Source organism: Chlamydotis macqueenii, chromosome W, assembly GCF_036417535.1.
Source record: "Chlamydotis macqueenii isolate bChlMac1 chromosome W, bChlMac1.mat, whole genome shotgun sequence".
NCBI lineage: Eukaryota > Metazoa > Chordata > Aves > Otidiformes > Otididae > Chlamydotis > Chlamydotis macqueenii.
In genome coordinates this window covers 662280-680999 of record NC_141592.1, presented here as the reverse complement: position 1 = coordinate 680999, position 18720 = coordinate 662280, and the positions used below count along the sequence as shown (strand labels likewise).

At 40.4% G+C, this 18720-nt stretch overlaps 1 protein-coding gene across 7 annotated transcripts in view; it reads left to right on the top strand.

The window, feature by feature from the left end:
- NEDD4L (NEDD4 like E3 ubiquitin protein ligase) overlaps positions 1–18720 on the top strand; it is a 142501-nt gene that overhangs the window by 112063 nt on the left and 11718 nt on the right. For 4 of the 7 annotated variants that reach the window (XM_086769503.1, XM_086769504.1, XM_086769501.1 and 1 more), the window contains 8 exons: positions 1883–1937; positions 6452–6510; positions 8786–8851; positions 9598–9827; positions 11463–11584; positions 12429–12499; positions 14050–14145; positions 16859–16932. In XM_086769503.1, the coding sequence (XP_086625629.1) occupies positions 1883–1937; positions 6452–6510; positions 8786–8851; positions 9598–9827; positions 11463–11584; positions 12429–12499; positions 14050–14145; positions 16859–16932 (773 nt within the window). Of the gene's footprint in view, positions 1–1882; positions 1938–2026; positions 2084–6451; positions 6511–8785; positions 8852–9597; positions 9828–11462; positions 11585–12428; positions 12500–14049; positions 14146–16858; positions 16933–18720 lie in introns of all 7 variants that reach the window. The other 3 variants (XM_086769502.1, XM_086769500.1, XM_086769498.1) reach the window with 1 other exon arrangement.

The following is an 18720-nucleotide window of genomic DNA, read 5'->3' as shown; positions in this document are numbered from 1 at the left end:
TGAAATGAGTGCATGTTTCTTTGCTTATCTGAAGCTCTGAGTTTTGAAGAAACTTACCTTGGTTTTGTCTCTGCTTTTAGATAATTACCTGTTGCTTTAGGAAAAAAATGGAGCAGTGTGTTCAAAGCGAGCTCTGTCAGTGTACCAGCATATATTGCTGTTCAGAAATCTAAATAAATTTTTATTTTTCAATGAAACTTCCATATTCTGCAGAGAAAATTACCATTTTAATGTCAGAAGTTTTGTCATACTTGTAACCAAAGTATAATACTGACTTACAGCCCTATCAAATACAGAGCTTTGCTTTGTTTTTAAAAAAACGCATCCCTAATGGCAGAGACTAGTCTGTGAAAGCTAACACTTTTTCCAAGGCACTAATTTTTACAGTGTAGTGTTAATTCAGCTCATTGCCTCATATTAAACTAAGCGTACTTTTGAGAAATGGCCATTGAAATTGTACTCGCCACCCTGGAAACCTCAGTGCTCCAGCACGTATTGTGGACAAGCTGTCTGCTAACAGCTGTGCCGGCAGAAGGGGCTACTGTCCCACCCTTCAGAACGTGGCAGATCACGTTATTTTAGTTTTAAACAGTTGGAATAACAAGTGTATAACGCTACTCATTTTCACTGAGCTGCGTTACAGTTTGCTTAGGTGAACCACTCTGCCAGCAAACCAAAACGCGTGCTGCTTCTGGGCGAGAGTGGTGACAACTGCTACCTTTGGTGAGGGGCAGTGACCTCAGTTACCCTCTGTGGTCTGACGTGCTCCTCTGAAACACCCTAAAATCTCACTGGCCTTGTCTTCGTTAGCAAGAGGTTTTGCCTTGTATTTAAATGAAGCTAGGCCATTCGTCAGGCCCAACGTCTTGAATCACTGATTAGATAAAAAACTACGCGCCGTTGAACATCTCTATTGTGACGCTTTTCCTGGTTACAACACAGTGGTCATGCAGCTCATCTTTAAGAAAACAGCTGTGGAAGCAGCTGTTCTTTGGCAGTTCTTCAGATACGTTGAGCATGATTAATCTTTGAGGACGCATTGCTTAAATGCATGCACTGCATGGAAGTAACTGAAGGTCCAGTTTACAATTTATTCTGTTAATTGTGAGAGGTAAAACCTGCAGTGAATCAGGATAGCTCAGCGTTATATCACTGGAAATATATAATGAGTAACAGATGTAACCGCCACTAAACGGTCCGTTTTCAGGTCAGGTAAGAATGACTATAGAATTTAACAAGAATTTCTCAAAGATCAAAATGAAATACTTTCTTGTCTATATTCTATAGGAGTCTGAATCTCGTGTAGCGCATACAGGCGAAATGCATGCTAGACTGGACAGCATTGCATATGCAAACAGTGTTCCATTTATTCTCCTTTCTATGCTGTAATCGCTTGGGAGATGAGAAAAGGGAATGGATAAAAAGGGAAGGATCGAGGACTAGCTTAGGCATTCTTGTCCCACTGCAGTGGGATCCTGGCTTACATATTTACAGTAAATACCTCACGTGTGTTTCAGAAGTAGAAGCAGAAACTCAAATCTAACCAGTGACGGACAATCTATTCTTTGTGACCATTTCCTCATGGTAGGAAATAGGCATAAACCCTGATGCAAGAAGTTTCCACTACTAAGATTTGTGAAAAATAGTTACTGTATTGGATATAGTTATCTGTATAAATAGCCAATACATTGAATCTCCTAAATTTTTGGCCTTGATATAATGCATCCGTGATCATTTTGTGTTTTCTACCTCACAAGCATCTATCAGACATTTAAGTAGGTGTGGATAATGTATTGCTTCAAGCTGTGTGAGTGCGCTAGTATTTAACTTGTTTTCTCTCTCTTTTTTTTTTTTTTTTTTTAAATTTATTTCCCAATTTCAGCCTGGTTGGGAGGAGAGAATACATTTGGATGGAAGAACGTTTTATATAGACCATAGTAAGTAAGCACTCAGGTACTAGAGCAAATAGACAAAGGGAGGTAATAAATATTGAAGTGAAAGCTTTATAATTTTACTCTTCATTTAGGAAGCCAGGTGTTGATATGTGGAGACATTGATACCAGAGACTTAGTGCCCTCGTACGGTACTGTATATTCACTGAAAGCTTGCTTTTAATTGGCTCATCAAGCTTTGTCCCTCTCTGACTTGTGAAGCATTAACATTTCTTCTTTGTGGTTTCTTTTGTTCTTGTTGATATTTTGGGTTCGTTGTTGTTGTTGTGGATGATCCCATGGCTTATTTGCACTTAATAAATTAAAATACACACTAGGAATAGAAAATAAGATGAGAAAAGATCATATAGCCACAACTCCACACGTAGGCGGTGGAGAAATTAGCACTGATAAGTAGCCTCTCCTCTCCTTTAAGAAGGCCTTGTGGCAGTGCTGATTCTGATCTTATTTCCTATTTATAGCATGTTAAACTGCACCCAGCCCATTAATATTATTCAGTTCTGTTAGTGAAGTTCTAGTGTAAGTGATGTTTCATTGTAGACTTGTCTTACTGCAGCATCTCAGAACTGCTCTGTGAGTTTTTGTTGTTGTTTGAAAATAAAGCAGCCCAGAAAGGCTAGGTAGTTTCTTCCCCCCCCCCCCTTTTTTTTTTTTAAAGACTGAGCTATTTCTACTGATGGCATAATCTTCACACAAATAAATAACTCACAAGACCATTAGAAGAGGGCAGAAACGCTACGCAAAACTGAAAAGAATTAAAATCTTAAACTGTTACACATATTTGACAGTATTATGTTTTTCCTTCAGCATCGGTAACACAGACTCCGATGCTTATCTGTAGTGGTATATGACATTCTTAAATCATTATTAAAAGACTGTCTCTGAAGTAATACAAATTTTGAAATTGTATAAATAGTTTTAAATAGAAATTAGAAAGAATACACTTATCAAGTACAAGATTAACCTCTTTCAATCATCAGTACAGAATTACTATTTTCACACCTTCTGTAATTGTTTTTCCCAACAGATATCTAGAAACTTAAATATGGCAAATTATTCTAAAATGCTGCCACTAGAGAGTCACAGAATAAAACTATCTTCTTTAAAATCTCTGAATAGTTGTTGACCCTCCCAGCCTCCTGTAAAAAGTTTAAATTTTTCAGTCTCCTAAATCCCCTCTTTGGATGAGAGATTTTTTTAGCTTTTTATAAAGCAGTTTTTACAGAAGTTCAGAGAGGTTTTTATATAATGCTGCTGTTTCCAGCAAAGATCCTTTTGGTCTGGCTCTGGTGCCACACCGCTACAATTACCAGTGGACTGTAGGAGCAGAGGTGCCAGTGGTGTTACAGTGGAGGCGTTGCGGCTCCACTGCGATCGTGTTGTGCTCACTGTTCAGGGAATGACTGCAAACAGCCCAGCGCTTCGGCTTGAGCCGTCTTGACAGCAGCATTCGTTGTCACAGTATGGCTAGGGCAGAGCGGTGACATTTGACCATGACAGAGCCTGCTGCCTCTTAACGTGGTTCATGGCTGGCTGGAGAGCGTATGCTGAAACCAGTCGGGCTGTGATCAGCCACGCTCACCCTAAATACACAAGTCCCAGTGGTCATTACCAGGATAAACTGGCCGTCGTTTCAGTCGTTCTCTGCTGGAGCCATTCGTTAAGATGCAACAAGTGTAGAATACGATATAAATATTGAAAGTGTTGACAGGTTCAGGTAGTATTCATGTCTTGATTCCCCAGATACATGTTGTAATTCTTCTGCATAATTATCCAATACCGTTGTCCTATTTTTGAGATGTTTTTCTCATCCCCGAGAGCAACTGTAAAAACGTCTAATGCAACCAGCACAGAAACCTCCTCTTGTGGAGCAATACTAGCTGCTATTAAGTATGTCGTATAAACTAGTAAAGCAAAATACTGTTAAAGTAATTTAGTTATTACTTGTAACATAGTAGCCTGAAAATACAATATTTTTAGATTTCAACTATAAACAGTTCTAATTTCTGCAATGGTCAGTCTTTTAACAAAAAAACCACAGTCTGTAGTTGTCCATGATTGGTCCTTAGCTAGCTAAGTCTACATTATTTACCAGCCATGAATAAAACAGGATTCTGTGTTCACTGTAGCATGCACATACTTTGCATTTCCTAGGAGCCTTACAGGAAAATATGATCTGCCTGTTGGAAGGTGTCGTGAAGGAAAACAGAAAGGTTTTCCCACCATATGCAGAACAGTCATCAGTGGTCACTGGCAGAGGGATGGATGTGTTAAATGGGTTCCATCGGATCCACCATTCTTCAGTGTATTCATTAGTGATCTGAACAGTGAATTAGGGAAATGTCCTCATTAGTTCAGCAGGAAACAACAGTGTAGGAGAGGTGGGAGGTGCTCACTGAAACAGGATGAGAAGTCAGAGTGAGTCTGGCGAATAGCCGCCCTAGTGTGAAGTAAGATGCTGTTTAATAAGAATTGTGAAGTATTACTCAGAATGGGAACAATTAGTAGAATTTTGGTTGAAAAGGGCATGAAAAATATCATCAACTGGACACGAGTTAACTGATCCTGTGATGTATCAACAGGAGTGTCTTAAATAAGACCTGAAGTAATCCTTCTGGTCCCATCAGCACTGGTGATGTCTCGGCTATGATAATACCGCACCTAGCAGGGGGTCCCAAACTTCAGGAGAGGAGAGGAACCAGAGGAGAAGAGGGAATCTGCAAAGGCTCTAGAGCCCTATTTATGAGGGAAGGCAGACTATTGGATTTGTGTGAAGGCTCAAGAGAGATTTTTGCAATGGAATGAATTTGTTGTCCACATCCACTCTGGACAGGACAGAGAATCTTGAGCTACAATGCCAGGCAGAGTGGGTCACGTTAGACCCTTGTGATTGGTGGGGCACGTAAGCCCTGGAATAGCATTTATAATATAAAGTCCCTGTCAGTGTAATACTCTGGAAAAAAAAAAATTAGCCAAAGATTTGGCAGTAACATCATACACTCTTAAGTATGTAGGGCAATAAGAAAGAATTGAGAAACTTGCAGTCATTTCCAGTTCCATCACCTTTGATTTCAGTGAAAATTACCACCGTGATTTGTGGCTGTCAGGTTCAAGCAGGTATAAGAAATGAGTTGGTATAAAACCAGTAAACGTTGGAGAAGGGAATTTGAGTGACCAGGCTGAAGGAAGATGAGAAGGGGCAGACTGGGCATCACACCTTTACGGCAGACTGGTCTCTGGATCTCATGTGGCTCTGGAGCTGTCAGTCTAACAGCCTTCCTCCATAATTTCCATAAGCACTAAATAGCCTGAACCTGTAAAGGGAAACAAAATGGTATTTTAACATTAAATTAACTGGTAGGTCAAATTTCTTGAAACGTGCTTGTGATCTTTTTGAATTTTCTTCAGTTAACATTTAAGGAATGTCACCTTTCAAATCCCAGTCCATTTTAAAACTAGCTGGCCTTTTCCAACTGTAGAAGCACGGAAAATACTTTTGTTTTACTATAAGTGGGTTTGGTTCTTTGCTTTTACCTATACTAGCCATAAAAACAATTTTCTTGAAACTTAGTGTGTTTATTCCCAAGCCTAGCAATTACAAAACTTAAAATCTGGACTGCTGTCTTAAGAGACAGCACATAAATCAAAGCAGTGCATTAACAAAGAGATGTGTTGTTATTGCCCCTTCAGTGCAGGAAATGGATGACTTACACCTGGCCATTGCCGATGGCGTCTAGTTTGGGTTTTGGAGCATTGTCTTCTTGTTGCAACATCATCATTCTGTTGTGATTCTGTTGTGTTCAGAATCTTGTGAGGAGCAGTTGTCTGGAGGCAGGGCGAGTTTCACCGTGGTCCTGTATAACTTTACTGTATCACCCTCCTGGTGCTCTTAAAAACCATAGATGAACTGGGTTCTGTCGCATTACGGCCAGAATCTCCTGTCTCAAAACTGAATGATCTCTTATATCGTAACTGTATAATTTTACTTCCCTTAATGGTCCTCTAACCTTTTCATTAAATCAGTGTCCAGGACTTTAAAAAAAAAAAAAAATGTTATTCCCTCCAAATTTAAATACAGGCTGTCTTAAAAGTATGGCATTTTGGCTATCTTTATGCAAAATTTCAAGAAAGTGAACTTAGTCTGTCATTTGACAAAGTTTTGGGCTTCCTTTACCTTTCAGGCATGAAGTCTGTGTATTTCTAATACGAGTTGAATACCAGACCATGTTCAAATAGAACATGTTTACTACTACAGACCTAGAAATAAAAGCAGTGTAAATGCACTGGATTCTGTTGTAGTTTTGCGTTTTTGAACGAGTGTTTTCAACTAAACAGTGTGGTGGGGTTTTGGTGTAGATGGGTGAACGCAGCCTTTTCTAACCCTGAAATACTAAGTTGTGGAAATGGTAGGGAAAAGAGCTGCAGGGAGAAAAAAAACAACATAAATTCAGAGTGGTAACAAAGAAGTAATGATTTGTTGTTGTTGTTGTTATTTACAGATAATAAAATTACCCAGTGGGAAGACCCCAGACTGCAGAACCCGGCAATTACTGGTCCAGTAAGTACTACTATGTTGGGTTTTTTTGCCATTAAATGCTGTGACTGACGTACATTTGGTATAGGCAGGAGACATCATCGAGCAGCAGGTCATACCTCTTCTCGAGATCAGGTCAGGCTCTGCATGATGAACAGAGCAGGGAGCAGGACCTCGGCCTTGCGTTGCCTTTTCCTGATGGACGTGAGAGGCTCAGGTGCCAGCTTTTGTGAGTCTGCGAGCGCAGTGACAGCCTGCCAGGGTGCCCCAAAACGGATGCCTTGTCCCTGGCATGGACCACTCTGCAGACGCTGTTCTGTTTCACACAGGCTGGAGTGCACTGGAGACTCTTCCAGCCTGCTGCCAGTGGTCCAAAGCAAGAGAAAAGCCACACAGAAATATTTCCACCTCCCGCTCTCACCTACATCCAGTCATGACTCTACTTCAGTGAGGCCCACACCTTCCCTCCTCCAAAATCCCAGTCCTCACCCAGAAACTGAACTTGAACCTTTGCAATTGGTGATTCAGCCTTCTGGGAACAGAGAATGTAACTTTTGCAGCCTTGTGGAATTCAAAATCATTCTTTTGCTCCCAAGAAATTGCACCTCATTTGTTCAGCTAGCCGTTTGATTAGGTCTGCTCTTTCATCTTGAAGGAACAGTAGAGCAAACAAAGGAAAGGATGTAGTCGGAAAATATTATGATCAAGGACAGGAAGCATTCTTTGTCTTTTTTTTTTTCACAGCTCTTTCCAAACTCTGATTAAATTGATGTTGTTTATGGTGTCTAAAACCAAAATTCTTGAAGAATTAATTGTCAGAAAAACCCACAGAGAATTAAGGAATCTTACAAACATAGCAGTTGTTTGTTACAGCCAGACTTGTGCCTGTCAGAGCACCTCCACTGCTTCTGGCTCTGGTACTTCTTGGTGCCGTAGAGGACCTGGCCTTTTGGGACGTTTGTGTGCGTTTCCACCTGATGCTAAAGCACAGGAGTCTGATGAAGACAAGCAGGTAGTGGAAGAGAACGCTCTCGCCTTCCTGACGACCGTGGTGGTCAGTGAGTGGCGTACGGATTACCGTCAGACATGGCAGGCTTCTAGCTTAGCGTCACGTCCTCACTTGGCTCAACAGTGTTAGCGGGAAAGAGAGGCACAGTGTTCAAGCAGAAATGTCTTTCGAAACTGCGGGTGGCAGAGCTTGTCCGAACCTCTGTTCAGCCTTGATTTGTGCGTGCCTGGAGTCATCCTGAGAGGCCTTGCGGGAACCTGGAAAGCCACGGAAACATTTCAGAGACCTGTGGTGTTTCTTAAGGGGTGCTTACATATGCCAGAAACCAATTTCCGGCTCTGCTGATTAATGTAGTTCTACTGGCCTTTACTGTGCCCTTTTTTATCTTTAAACTTCTAAAATTATTCTGTTATGCTGCTGTTACTTCAAAATGTGGTCTAACTCACAGGCAGTGAGCATTCAGATAAATGTTACACAGTGACTTCTACTTGGTTCAAAAGAATGTTAATTTGTTTGTGAAATACTTTCAGATTCTGGATTAAAGACATTATGAAGGTGTGTATTTTCATTAAAAGTAATTTACAGAATAGTTTGGATAGAGTTTGATGACAGTTTAATAACTATTCAGAATTAGATTCATTCACATTGTGCTGAAAAGGTAGTTTCTAGCTGTGGGCATTGCCCTGCCTAGTTAACTCTGCTGTGTAGGTATACGTTGTGTCCTGCACGTTTTGGAGGACAGACAGTGTTTGTTGTTAATGTCACAGCTTTACTGCAGTCCCTTAACTTGTTCTTAGGTTCATTTTCAAAATTCTTTGACTTCAGTGTCTTTTGAGTAGTGCCTAGGAATGCATAGCCCTTTCAGCCGTGCAAGTCCACGTTCTGGGGTGGCACTAGTCATTTTTAAAATTTACTAGCATATGGCCTGCCCGTTATTGCCTAATGAGACACATGGATGGCAGCAATACATTCCAGATTTTTTTTATCTGTGTTACAAGATGGGTTTGGTCTTTTCTGTTCCTAAAAGAAGAAGAAAAATGAGGGTGGGTAGGTATTTGGTAAAGAGAAGAACTGGGTCAAAAGTTTTCATGCCTTTTAACTCAATTTACACACTGAGAAATGGGAAAATTTTGGCTGCTGTACTTCATGCATGGTGAGTTTTATTAAATGACCTTTGGCATACGTGTGTAGATGGCATGTCCTTAAATTTCTTTTTTTTGTTTAAATAATGTTGGAATATCAAACTTCTGCGTAGCTGGAGTAATCTCTGTTTATGATTCTCTCTGATAGGCAGTTCCATATTCCAGGGAGTTCAAGCAGAAATATGACTATTTCCGGAAGAAGTTAAAGAAGCCAGTGAGTAGACACGTGCTGCTTTTTTTGGAATCAATTGTTCTGTGTCAGGGAGAAACAACAGACCATGCCAAGCGTAGATACAGGAAAAAGCAAACCTTCTGAGACAGTTGTTTCAAGTCAGTTTTATCAGGAAAACTATACGTGGCTGTAACAGTCATGTTTATCTGCTCATCCAGTCTTTGTACAAATTCATAACTCACTTCTCTTCTGTCCTGTCTGAGTTTAGCTCCCTAGGCTAAATCACAGAATCACAGAAGAGCTGAGTCTATGATTCCTAGCGGGCGTTAGCTGCCTCCTATTCAGACAGACCTTCTAAAACATTTTGGCAGCCCGATGCTTTTTTGTTGACGGCTTTGCGGTTCAGTTCTGTTGTGTATGGTGCTGTGGGTGTCCTTGTTGTGACACTCTTCTGGCCTTTACAGACATGCATTTGTTACCATTTTAAGCTAAAAGGCCCTTAAAATAGAGCATAGTAATAGCAGTCATTTTCTTAGGGCTTGTTTGTTTCTTACTTGTCTTGTTTGATTCTTTTGTCAAATATAGAAATCTCTGAACCACTGTACTGGAACTTACCTAGTTCTCTATATGCTCTCAACCTGTAGGCCTAGCACTGAAAGACGAAAATAAGGGGGAACTTTATACCTTAGATGGCTAATCTGTCATTTAGTTGTTAGCACCGGCCAGTAATCTGCCTGAAGACTTAGCGATTGAGACTAACAAGTGTAATGTAATCTCCTTTCACATAGGCCGATATACCGAACAGATTTGAGATGAAGCTACACAGAAATAATATTTTTGAGGAGTCCTACAGAAGAATCATGTCTGTGAAGAGACCTGATGTACTAAAAGCCAGGCTCTGGATTGAATTTGAGTCAGAGAAAGGACTTGACTATGGAGGTGTGGCCAGAGAATGGTTTTTTCTCCTGTCCAAGGAGATGTTTAACCCTTATTATGGTCTCTTTGAATATTCAGCAACGTAAGTGTCCATTTAAATATTTCTGTTCATAAGGGATATACATTAGGTTTTGCATAAGTGACACTGGAAAGTAGTTAGGTCGTGGTGCATCAGTCAAATCTCTCTGTTCTGTGCTATCATTTCTTACTTGCTTTTCAGAGAACCTTTCACATTGTCATTGAAATCTCATAGAACATTTTCATTATTAAGGCAATATTCAGTGTTACCTTGCTTGCAGCAAAACTGCAACTTTTGAGGCCAGTAACGGTGAAAGGAGCCATGTCAGACGGAAGACGCTTTTTATGCCCTCCCCTTACACTGTAGAGCACCTGCTGTCCAGAATTACAGCGCTCCTTCATAATTGGCTCACAAAACAGCTTCTCATTTACATGTCAGTAGCTTTACATAAGCTTAAATTTGGTTTTGTCCTGTTTTAAAATCTTGGAGCAATCCATTAGTGTAAATGAGAGAGGAACTCTCCTGCTTAAAATACGTTCGTATTAATGTGCTGTATGCAATTCCACACTGCGCACTTAGCTACAGTGAGGCTGGATTTCTTATCTGCAGGCAGCAGTTGTTTTTATATCAGTATCAGTCTCTCTCTCTACTAAGTGTTGAATAGATGGTAAAGTAGCTGAACAAAGACTGCATAATGAGAGTTTCCTTGCATTTGTGTCTCAGAGAAGACACATTCTGCTGTTGAAGGGAAACACAGCTTAAACTAGCGCAGACTGCCTGTGTGCTAACAGATACTGGGTAAACATCTGTTTTGAAACATTTCCACTTACGGCATGTAGGTCACAGTAGATATTTTAAATACAATGTTATTTTGTTTTAGGTCCAGAAATCAAACGTTATTTTAAGAAAGAAGAAAAAAATGTACTTAAAACTCCCATATATTTCTTCAGAGATTAAGAATATACTGCAAATTGAAAGTACAGCTTTTACCCTAACGCCTTATTGTGACACACGCTTTCACACGAGTCTTAATGCTTTGTTACCCAGTTAAAAGATCTGAGTCCTTGGATGACCTCTTTCCAGCAGCCTGGGGGTTAAGCGTATTTCAGAGATGTTTGCTAGTATGTGCAGTTTAAGACGGCATTAAGAAAACGTTCTTTATCCTAGGACCCTTGGACCATGAGCCTATACTTAATTCCTCTTCAGTACTTTCAGATATTTCAGGAACTAAAAGCAACGACTGCAAAAGAGAATTCTAAAATTTTAAGCCCTGAAATTTGACTGGAAAGAGTGAATAACCAAGCCCAGCAGAAGAGATAACTTAGCTGGAATTCCTATTCTGCTGAAGCTGATGGCAAAATGTTACAGTTTTCAGTGACGGCAGGCTTTTACGCTTTGACAAGGTTAGCACAGCCCTCTTACACTTGCCACAGGTGGAATCCTGTTGCCCCACGAGCAGGAGTTTTGGGTACCTCTCATGTAATCATTATGGTCGCAGCAAGGCAGTTTTGATGAGGTCAGCCTGCCCACCAACTGTCAGAAACTTCTGTTGGGGAACGCGTGGAGAAATTACAGTATTACACTGTTGCAAAAAGGAACAGGAAACGGCCCTATGCTCAAATCATTTATTAACATATTTGAATATCTGCCTATTTAAAGACTTGGTTATTTAGATATTTTCTTTCTTTCCCCAAAAAGGGACAACTATACACTTCAGATTAATCCTAATTCAGGTCTTTGTAACGAAGATCATCTGTCGTATTTCACGTTTATTGGTCGGGTTGCTGGTCTGGCAGTATATCATGGGAAGCTGCTGGATGGTGAGTTATTACACTGCATGGCTATGCTACTGTTACTGGATTTTTATTAAGTAAAATAAATCACTTCAATAATTCATATGCTTTAGAGTGCAGTATTTCTGGAGACAGAGTCTGAGATGAAGTAATGGAACTGGAACTGTTGGAAATTGCATTCCTGATGTGAATGGGGGTTCAAAAACTATAGTGTCTTACTCAACAAATAAGTTCCGTATAAAGTTTCGCTCTTTCTCCACTGATGGTAAAACTACAGACTCAGCATTGCTAAATAATCACTTTCCCTAAAGGAAAAGCACTGAATTTATATCAGCCATTTCCGTGCAGGCCTGCAGCCAAAGCAGTTGTGTGGATGTCCATTGCAGCATATTTTGATCTGTTAAATTATTGCTGAATGATTTAATGAGAAAATATTATTTCTGATAAACTTTGAAATCCCACAATAAGCTGACTATATTTTAGTTAGCAGTAGTGCAGCACGTTGTGAGAGGGAGCTGACTGTCCTGTTTCTCTAGCGTTCTCTTTGAGAGAAAAATGGCAATTGTAAACGGATTAGAGTACCTTGAGCTCAATTCCCCATCTTCTGTTTCTCTCTGCCATTAATGTTATGGTGTTTAATGACCTATGGTAACTAATGGCATAATTCTTGTAATTGAAAAATCAGACTTTCTGTGCTAAATGAAAAATGAGCCTGGTGTGTTAACTTGAGCAGTTACAGCGCTGCTGCTTTCAGGAGGCTTCTGTCTTGCTGGCGCATTAGGAAATGCGGTGTATTATCCTTGAGCAGTCACGTCTTTATGTAAGATGAAAATGCAGACCAGTGGAGGTAACACTCTTCCCTCTCTTTTAGGCTTCTTCATCAGACCTTTTTACAAAATGATGCTGGGGAAGCCAATTACTCTGAAAGACATGGAGTCCGTGGTAAGATAACATTTAAGCCGTATCAGCATTAGCAATTACGTGGTTTTTTTTTTCCTCTGGGGAAGTTTCTAAGAGCCAACAATTCTGGTAAACTGCATGGTGGAAAACACAAGTCATAGCTGTAACAACTATAGAAAGATATGTACGTCCTTTTGTAATAAAACAGATTTTCCCTGCTAGGACAGCTCTTTGAATACCAGTGCACTTCCAGTGGTGAGAAGGACAGGGAAGAGAGATGTGAATAGGCCAGTAAGAAACACAAGAGAAGATGTCTAATTACACTTTCAGATTTTCCACTGGCTCAGCTTTCTCCCTGTTACAAGGGCACCACCACGCCCTGCAGCTTTCTTGTGCTGTGGAGCCAGGAAGAGGGGATGCAAAGGCTTAGTTCTGACCTGGAAGCATGGAAGTTGCCCATGCACAAGTTCCAGTGCTGGAAGGAGAAAGGGTTGCCAAATGATAAACCATTCTCTCCGAAACATACTTAAAGAATGCAGCACAACTTAGGCCTTCTGTCCATTTTGGTTTTGTTCCCTGTGCGTCCTCTACTCTCACACCTTCAGCATTAGTTGCAATCCAGTACTGTTGTGTTTGGCACTCCCTGGGAGAAAAACGAATGGTTTTACAAGTTAGTCATCTCTGACTTTGTATTGTAAAATGAAGGACAGCAGTAAATAGGATCCCGCGTTCTGCAGAAGATGAGATGACTTGAGCTCAAGTACAAGCTGACAACCAAGCTCATGAGATACATATCCCGAAGGATCTGAAAAGGAAGTTCAGGCTCTTTATTCTTACGAGTAGCTGGGAAACGTTTTATTCTTAGCTCTGCAATAGCTGTCCTTGGTCTTGCCAAAGGTATACTCGGTATGAGAAGAGTAAAACACAGGTTACGATTTTTTATGCTTTAGAGTTCGACAGACTTTCCGTTACTGACAGAAACACTGGTTCAGCTGCTTAATCTCTCCCCCAGCTCTCACTGTCACCAAACTTCAGCGGGTCGTTCTTCTCTTTAAGTGTTCGTTTTTCTTGGGTCAGTCTTTAATTACGAATCTAACACATGAGGAGGATACAACTCTTTTAGGAAATTAGAGGTCTTTTATTCAGCAAACTTCAAGGCTTTTAATAATAACAATGCAATCGGTTATTGTCTAATATATTATTGATGTAATGAAGTGCTATATAAATCGTGTTGAAAAGAATGTACAGTTTTATCAGTAAGACATTTTCTAAAAAATTATTTCAAACCACTGTATGCATATTTACCTAATAAGAGATGTGGAGTCAGTTTATTGTGTTGTGTAATAACATAATTACAAGTCAATTAAGAAAAGTTATGTGAATCTAAAAATAGAGCATCTAAGAAAAAAGCCTATGAATAAAGTAATCCGTCTTACCCTGCTTTACAGTAGCTGTGCAAATAAATGAGCTCTCATCTTTCCAGTCCCTTCAGAGTTCTAGTTTTACATGTCTTCATTTGTTCTATGTAAAGTTAAACTACACATTCAATGTTCACATTTTCAATATTTTTTTTTAATTATAATTTGCTATAGGATAGCGAATACTACAACTCTTTGAAGTGGATCCTGGAAAATGACCCAACAGAGCTGGATCTCATGTTTTGCATAGATGAAGAAAACTTTGGACAGGTATGTAAAGGACTTCCATCTTGTTACTGGTTATTGCCAAAAAGCCGTTACATACTGAGCAGCATCTCGTGGTTGTGAACTCCCTCAGGAGTGCTGAATGTCACTGATCAGTACAGGCAGGCTGTGCATATTAACCTGTTTCTTCCTGAGCTGAGGCTGGAGATGCGAAGAAGGAAATTATGTTCTTGTCTGTGAGCAATGTGACATCTTAGTGAAAAGCAGTTCTTGAACCCAAATGAAATACTTGCAGTGAGGAGTAATAAATGTCTCACACAGTCTGTCTTAGAAAATACTCTCAGCCTGTCTCAGAAAATACTGTTTGAGGTTGTACAGGTTGAAGATGTTCTTGAAGGACAAAGTCGTAGAATTATAATCAGTGAAGTGCTTTGTTTATAGTGCTTTTTTGTAATGCAGGCAGGTGATACAACAAAAGCAAGCGTGGGTAACTTTCCCCATTACAAATGAAAAATGTTAGATACATGTTTAACAATTGAGAAGTGAGTAGGTGGGACTATAATTCATCGGCCGAAGCCGTAACTCATTTTATCAGTAGGAGCTGCCAGAACAGCTTATGGTACAGCTTGTTATAGATTTACAGTCTGTCTTTACAGAGAATCCTATTAAAGCAAACTTCAGAGAGCTGGACCAGTTTCTGGATGGAAATAACTTGGTACAGATAAATGTCTTGTACATAAGTGTATGCGTTGGATTTAATTTGAGGACTTAAAGGCCAATAAATCATGAGTTTACATGAGCTTGGAACTGACTTGCCTCCTGTGATTGGAATCTTCCTATTTATTTACAAGCTGTGGAGCGGAACCATGTTGTAAATGCATGCACACAATTAATGACAAAACCATACTGATCTTGTACAATATTGGGACTTAAGAATACCTACCTGTGTCTCTTAAATTAATTTGCTTGTAGGCTTTTCTGCCCTTTTTAGTGTTGTCACGCTGTGTAACTCTTAGACCTAGATCTCTTGGCTCCAGGTACCACTGGTGTGGACCACAGTGCCTTTTTTAAAAGCTGACTTCAGCATTTCAAAACCTGTGCAGCCAAGGTACTGTCAGGAACATTCTGATCCACTTCTCAGGGCTTATTACTTTTTTCCTGAAGCAACCTATGTTTCTCAATTCATGGAAAATTAGGGAGAACATTAAAGCCATAGGATGAAAAGTTTTTGTAACACACTCTGTTGTTTGTTGGTCATTTTCATTATCTTCTGTTCTCTAATGATTTAGCTTCAAATTATCGATAGCCTTTCGTTGCCAGCTTTCACTTCTGCTGGCAGAAGTTTGTTCTCTGACTCACAAACATAAATCAACTTACTTGGAGATAGTTTCTGCTCCTCTCCTGACTCTTTAATACCTCACATAGCTAATTCTGGCATTATCAGCAGGATTGATTTTTGTTTAATTGACAGTAGATGCATCTGATTCCAGCAGAGATTAATCCTTTTGATGCCATTCTTCAGCAGGTCAGCACTGTACAGACAAGAAGCCGATCACTGCTCAAGTGTGACACACAATTTTAGAAGCTGCGGACTGTCTGGGAGGGTTTATGCTCTCAGGGACACTTTACAAACTGGTGTTAAAAACAGCTGCAGCTTGAGGCTCTCTGGCTCATTTCTTAATTTACCTTTTTATTCAAATTGCTCCCTGTGCCATTCCTGTGTGTCATGGGTGCAAAGGAATTAATGGCATTTATGATTTCTTTTGTCTTAGACATAACGTTTTACCATGCTCACAGTATGTGTGGGGTTTTTTGGGAAGTGCCCTTGATGTAACTGTAAGAGTAATTATTGCAGATCAGGAACAGCTTTAAAAACAGGCGTGGCTGAATGTGGGTGCAGAGTCTCATCTTGGTTGCTTCCAGTGGATCTGTGGTTCAGAACTGATGGAACACGTTGACTGTAACAGTGCCAACTTACAGGCAACAAAATACTTGACTTTCCTTCTCTCCTGCCCAAGCACGTGTGCTTTACAAGAGATTAATCCGGTTTCGTGCCTATGCTGTGTGTCAACACCAGGATCTGCAGAGGCAGAAAAATGCTGCTTCGTAGCTGCAGCTATGGAGCGCACCGTTTGGTAGCAATTTTGTGTGGGCACTAACTGGTAAAAGCTACCAACTTCTGGCTGTCCTGGTACCTGCCTTACTTCCGTGCATTCCTACGGATAAATCACGTTCCTCAGAAATAAACACGTTATTTGGACTTGCCATAGTTTCTTGTGAACTGTAATGAATTTGATTTTTACAATCAATGCCGACATCATCCTTGGCAAATTTGTGCTTCACCATTTCTGTTATCTGTTTTTCTACTTTTCTTTTTTGGCCTTTTTATGAAACAGTTTCTCTCTGGATTTTAAGTAATCATTTTGTTTTTTATTTCGAGGAAGACGTGTTTCTCCCCTTATTAAAATGGAATATGTTTTCTTTACCCAAGTGAGCCTGCTGTTCAGGACTAAAAGTTTGCTTTTGAATGGTTTGCTGACTTGCTGATGACAGGAATTCATTCTTACAAGTGATCATAGAATAATTCCTGGTGATACCGTCTTTAAACATGGAATGTTTTGGTGTCTCAGTGGCTATTATGGCACAATAATTTTCTGATACTATTTGTAAATGCTGCTCAAGGAGAGCAGATTTTGTGAGAAATGTTCCCTGAAATAATGTCATGTTGTATTTTGGTTTTTTTTCTTTCGCAATACAGACATATCAAGTTGACCTGAAGCCAAATGGGTCAGAAATCATGGTAACGAATGAAAACAAAAGGGAATATATCGAGTACGTATGCATTTATGGAACTTCTCCTGAGTGTAAGAAAGCACAGTTGCACTTGTCTTGGAATTTAACCTGCTGGAATTACTCTAGTTTGTACTCCATCAGATAATTAGAGATCCTTTCAAAAGAAAATCTTATTGTTGGCATTGTTGATACCCTAATCCTTAGAACGTTTGAATTTTAACCTTTCCTGTTCCGTGCATTGCGCTAATCAGGGGAGGCTGTGATGTAGTAGGAAGTTATTTTCGTAACGGGTAGGCCTGAGGAACATTCAAGAAGGGATGGGATTGCTCTGAATGACAGACATCTGTATCCAGGTTACTCTTGGATGTGTTACAGTAGAGATACAAATTTTGCCCGGTTTCGTGCCTGCTTATCTGTTCCCTGAGTGCCAGGAGTAACTAGCTCTGCTTCGTAGATCTCCACAGCAGCCATGAACTTCCACCCTAGGATTCAGTTTTTCCTCATAAACTGCTAGGCCACAGGATAGAAATCAAGAGTGAGTGCAGGCCTGAGCGCTAAACTGGAGCTGGAAAAAGGCGTGAAAGTGGGAGTCTGTGTAATTGATCAAGTTTGCATTTGCTTGCCGTTGCGGTGTTCACTCAAGAGGAACTCAGGAACTCTGTAAAAGTTTAAGCATTCCTCTAGGAGGAGAACTTTGTACTTGTTTGTGAATCTCACTGCAATGTTGTGTTACGCCGACTCGGCTGTAATGGTGGAACAACAAGAAAGATGTGGCTGAGAGCACAGGAGTTAAAATGAGCCGGGCAGTGCTCTCCAGCCGGCTCTCGCCCTCTGCCAGTCCCGCAGCGCGCAGCCGTGTCGGCACTGCCAGCGTGGCTGTAAAAAACTGGCCACATCCAAACAGGCTGTTCAGGTTTCATTTTAAGCTTCCTCTGTTTCTCCGCCTCCCAGAATGTAAAATAATAACGTCAACTATATCTGCTGGCATTTGTAACTAGTGCCTCTTTAGAGGGGAGCAAACATTATCATTGCTGTGTTCATGCAGATTAGGACTGAAACGTGCTTCTGTAGGAAAGGCCCAGGATTTCTCAAGCATTATTCTAGAACCTGTGCGGCGTTTCTGCTGGAGGTGGTTAGCACTGAAACGTGAGCCTTTTCCTTTGATAGTGCAGGTTTTAGTCATCTGTTTGTTTGTTTATTTATAGGTAGGCTGTTAGATATAATTACATCTGTCCTCAAATTTTGCAGACTTCCTTGGGAATTGTTAATTTCTCGGAGCTCTGGAAATATAAAGTGTGCAGTCCTTTAGGCGCCTAATGGCAGCGGTAAATAGAGCACCCAGAGCCTGGGTGAGAGCCTCCTTTACAAAGAGCCAAAGCCTGGCAAAGAGCCTGCCGGCTGTTTCAGCCCACAGACGAGCCTTTGCACCGTGTTCCTCCTCGGGTTAATCTCCATGGGATGAAAACAGTTAATGGCGTGTTGTCCGATAGTGTTAGATCAGAAACGTTCTTGGTGATGTAGGGAAGTCAGAGCTCTGGAACAGGGCAGTGTGCGTGTAGAGTTTTGTTGCATACTAACGGGAAAGCGTTCATACTGTTGCTTGTTCACAGGCACTGATCATTCTCAACAATTCCATAAGTCACGCAAGATAAATATGAACAATCAATAAAGAGCTGCTGTTTCCTTCACATCAGAGTGTGGCTGGGAGATGGCTGAACTTGTGAAGGAGAAACTGAAACTGTTGGGGTTGCTAAAATCTCTAAACGCTTACTTTGCAATTTGCTGATGAGAATGCTTATGTGTGGTTTGTTTTTTTTTTTTATCTGC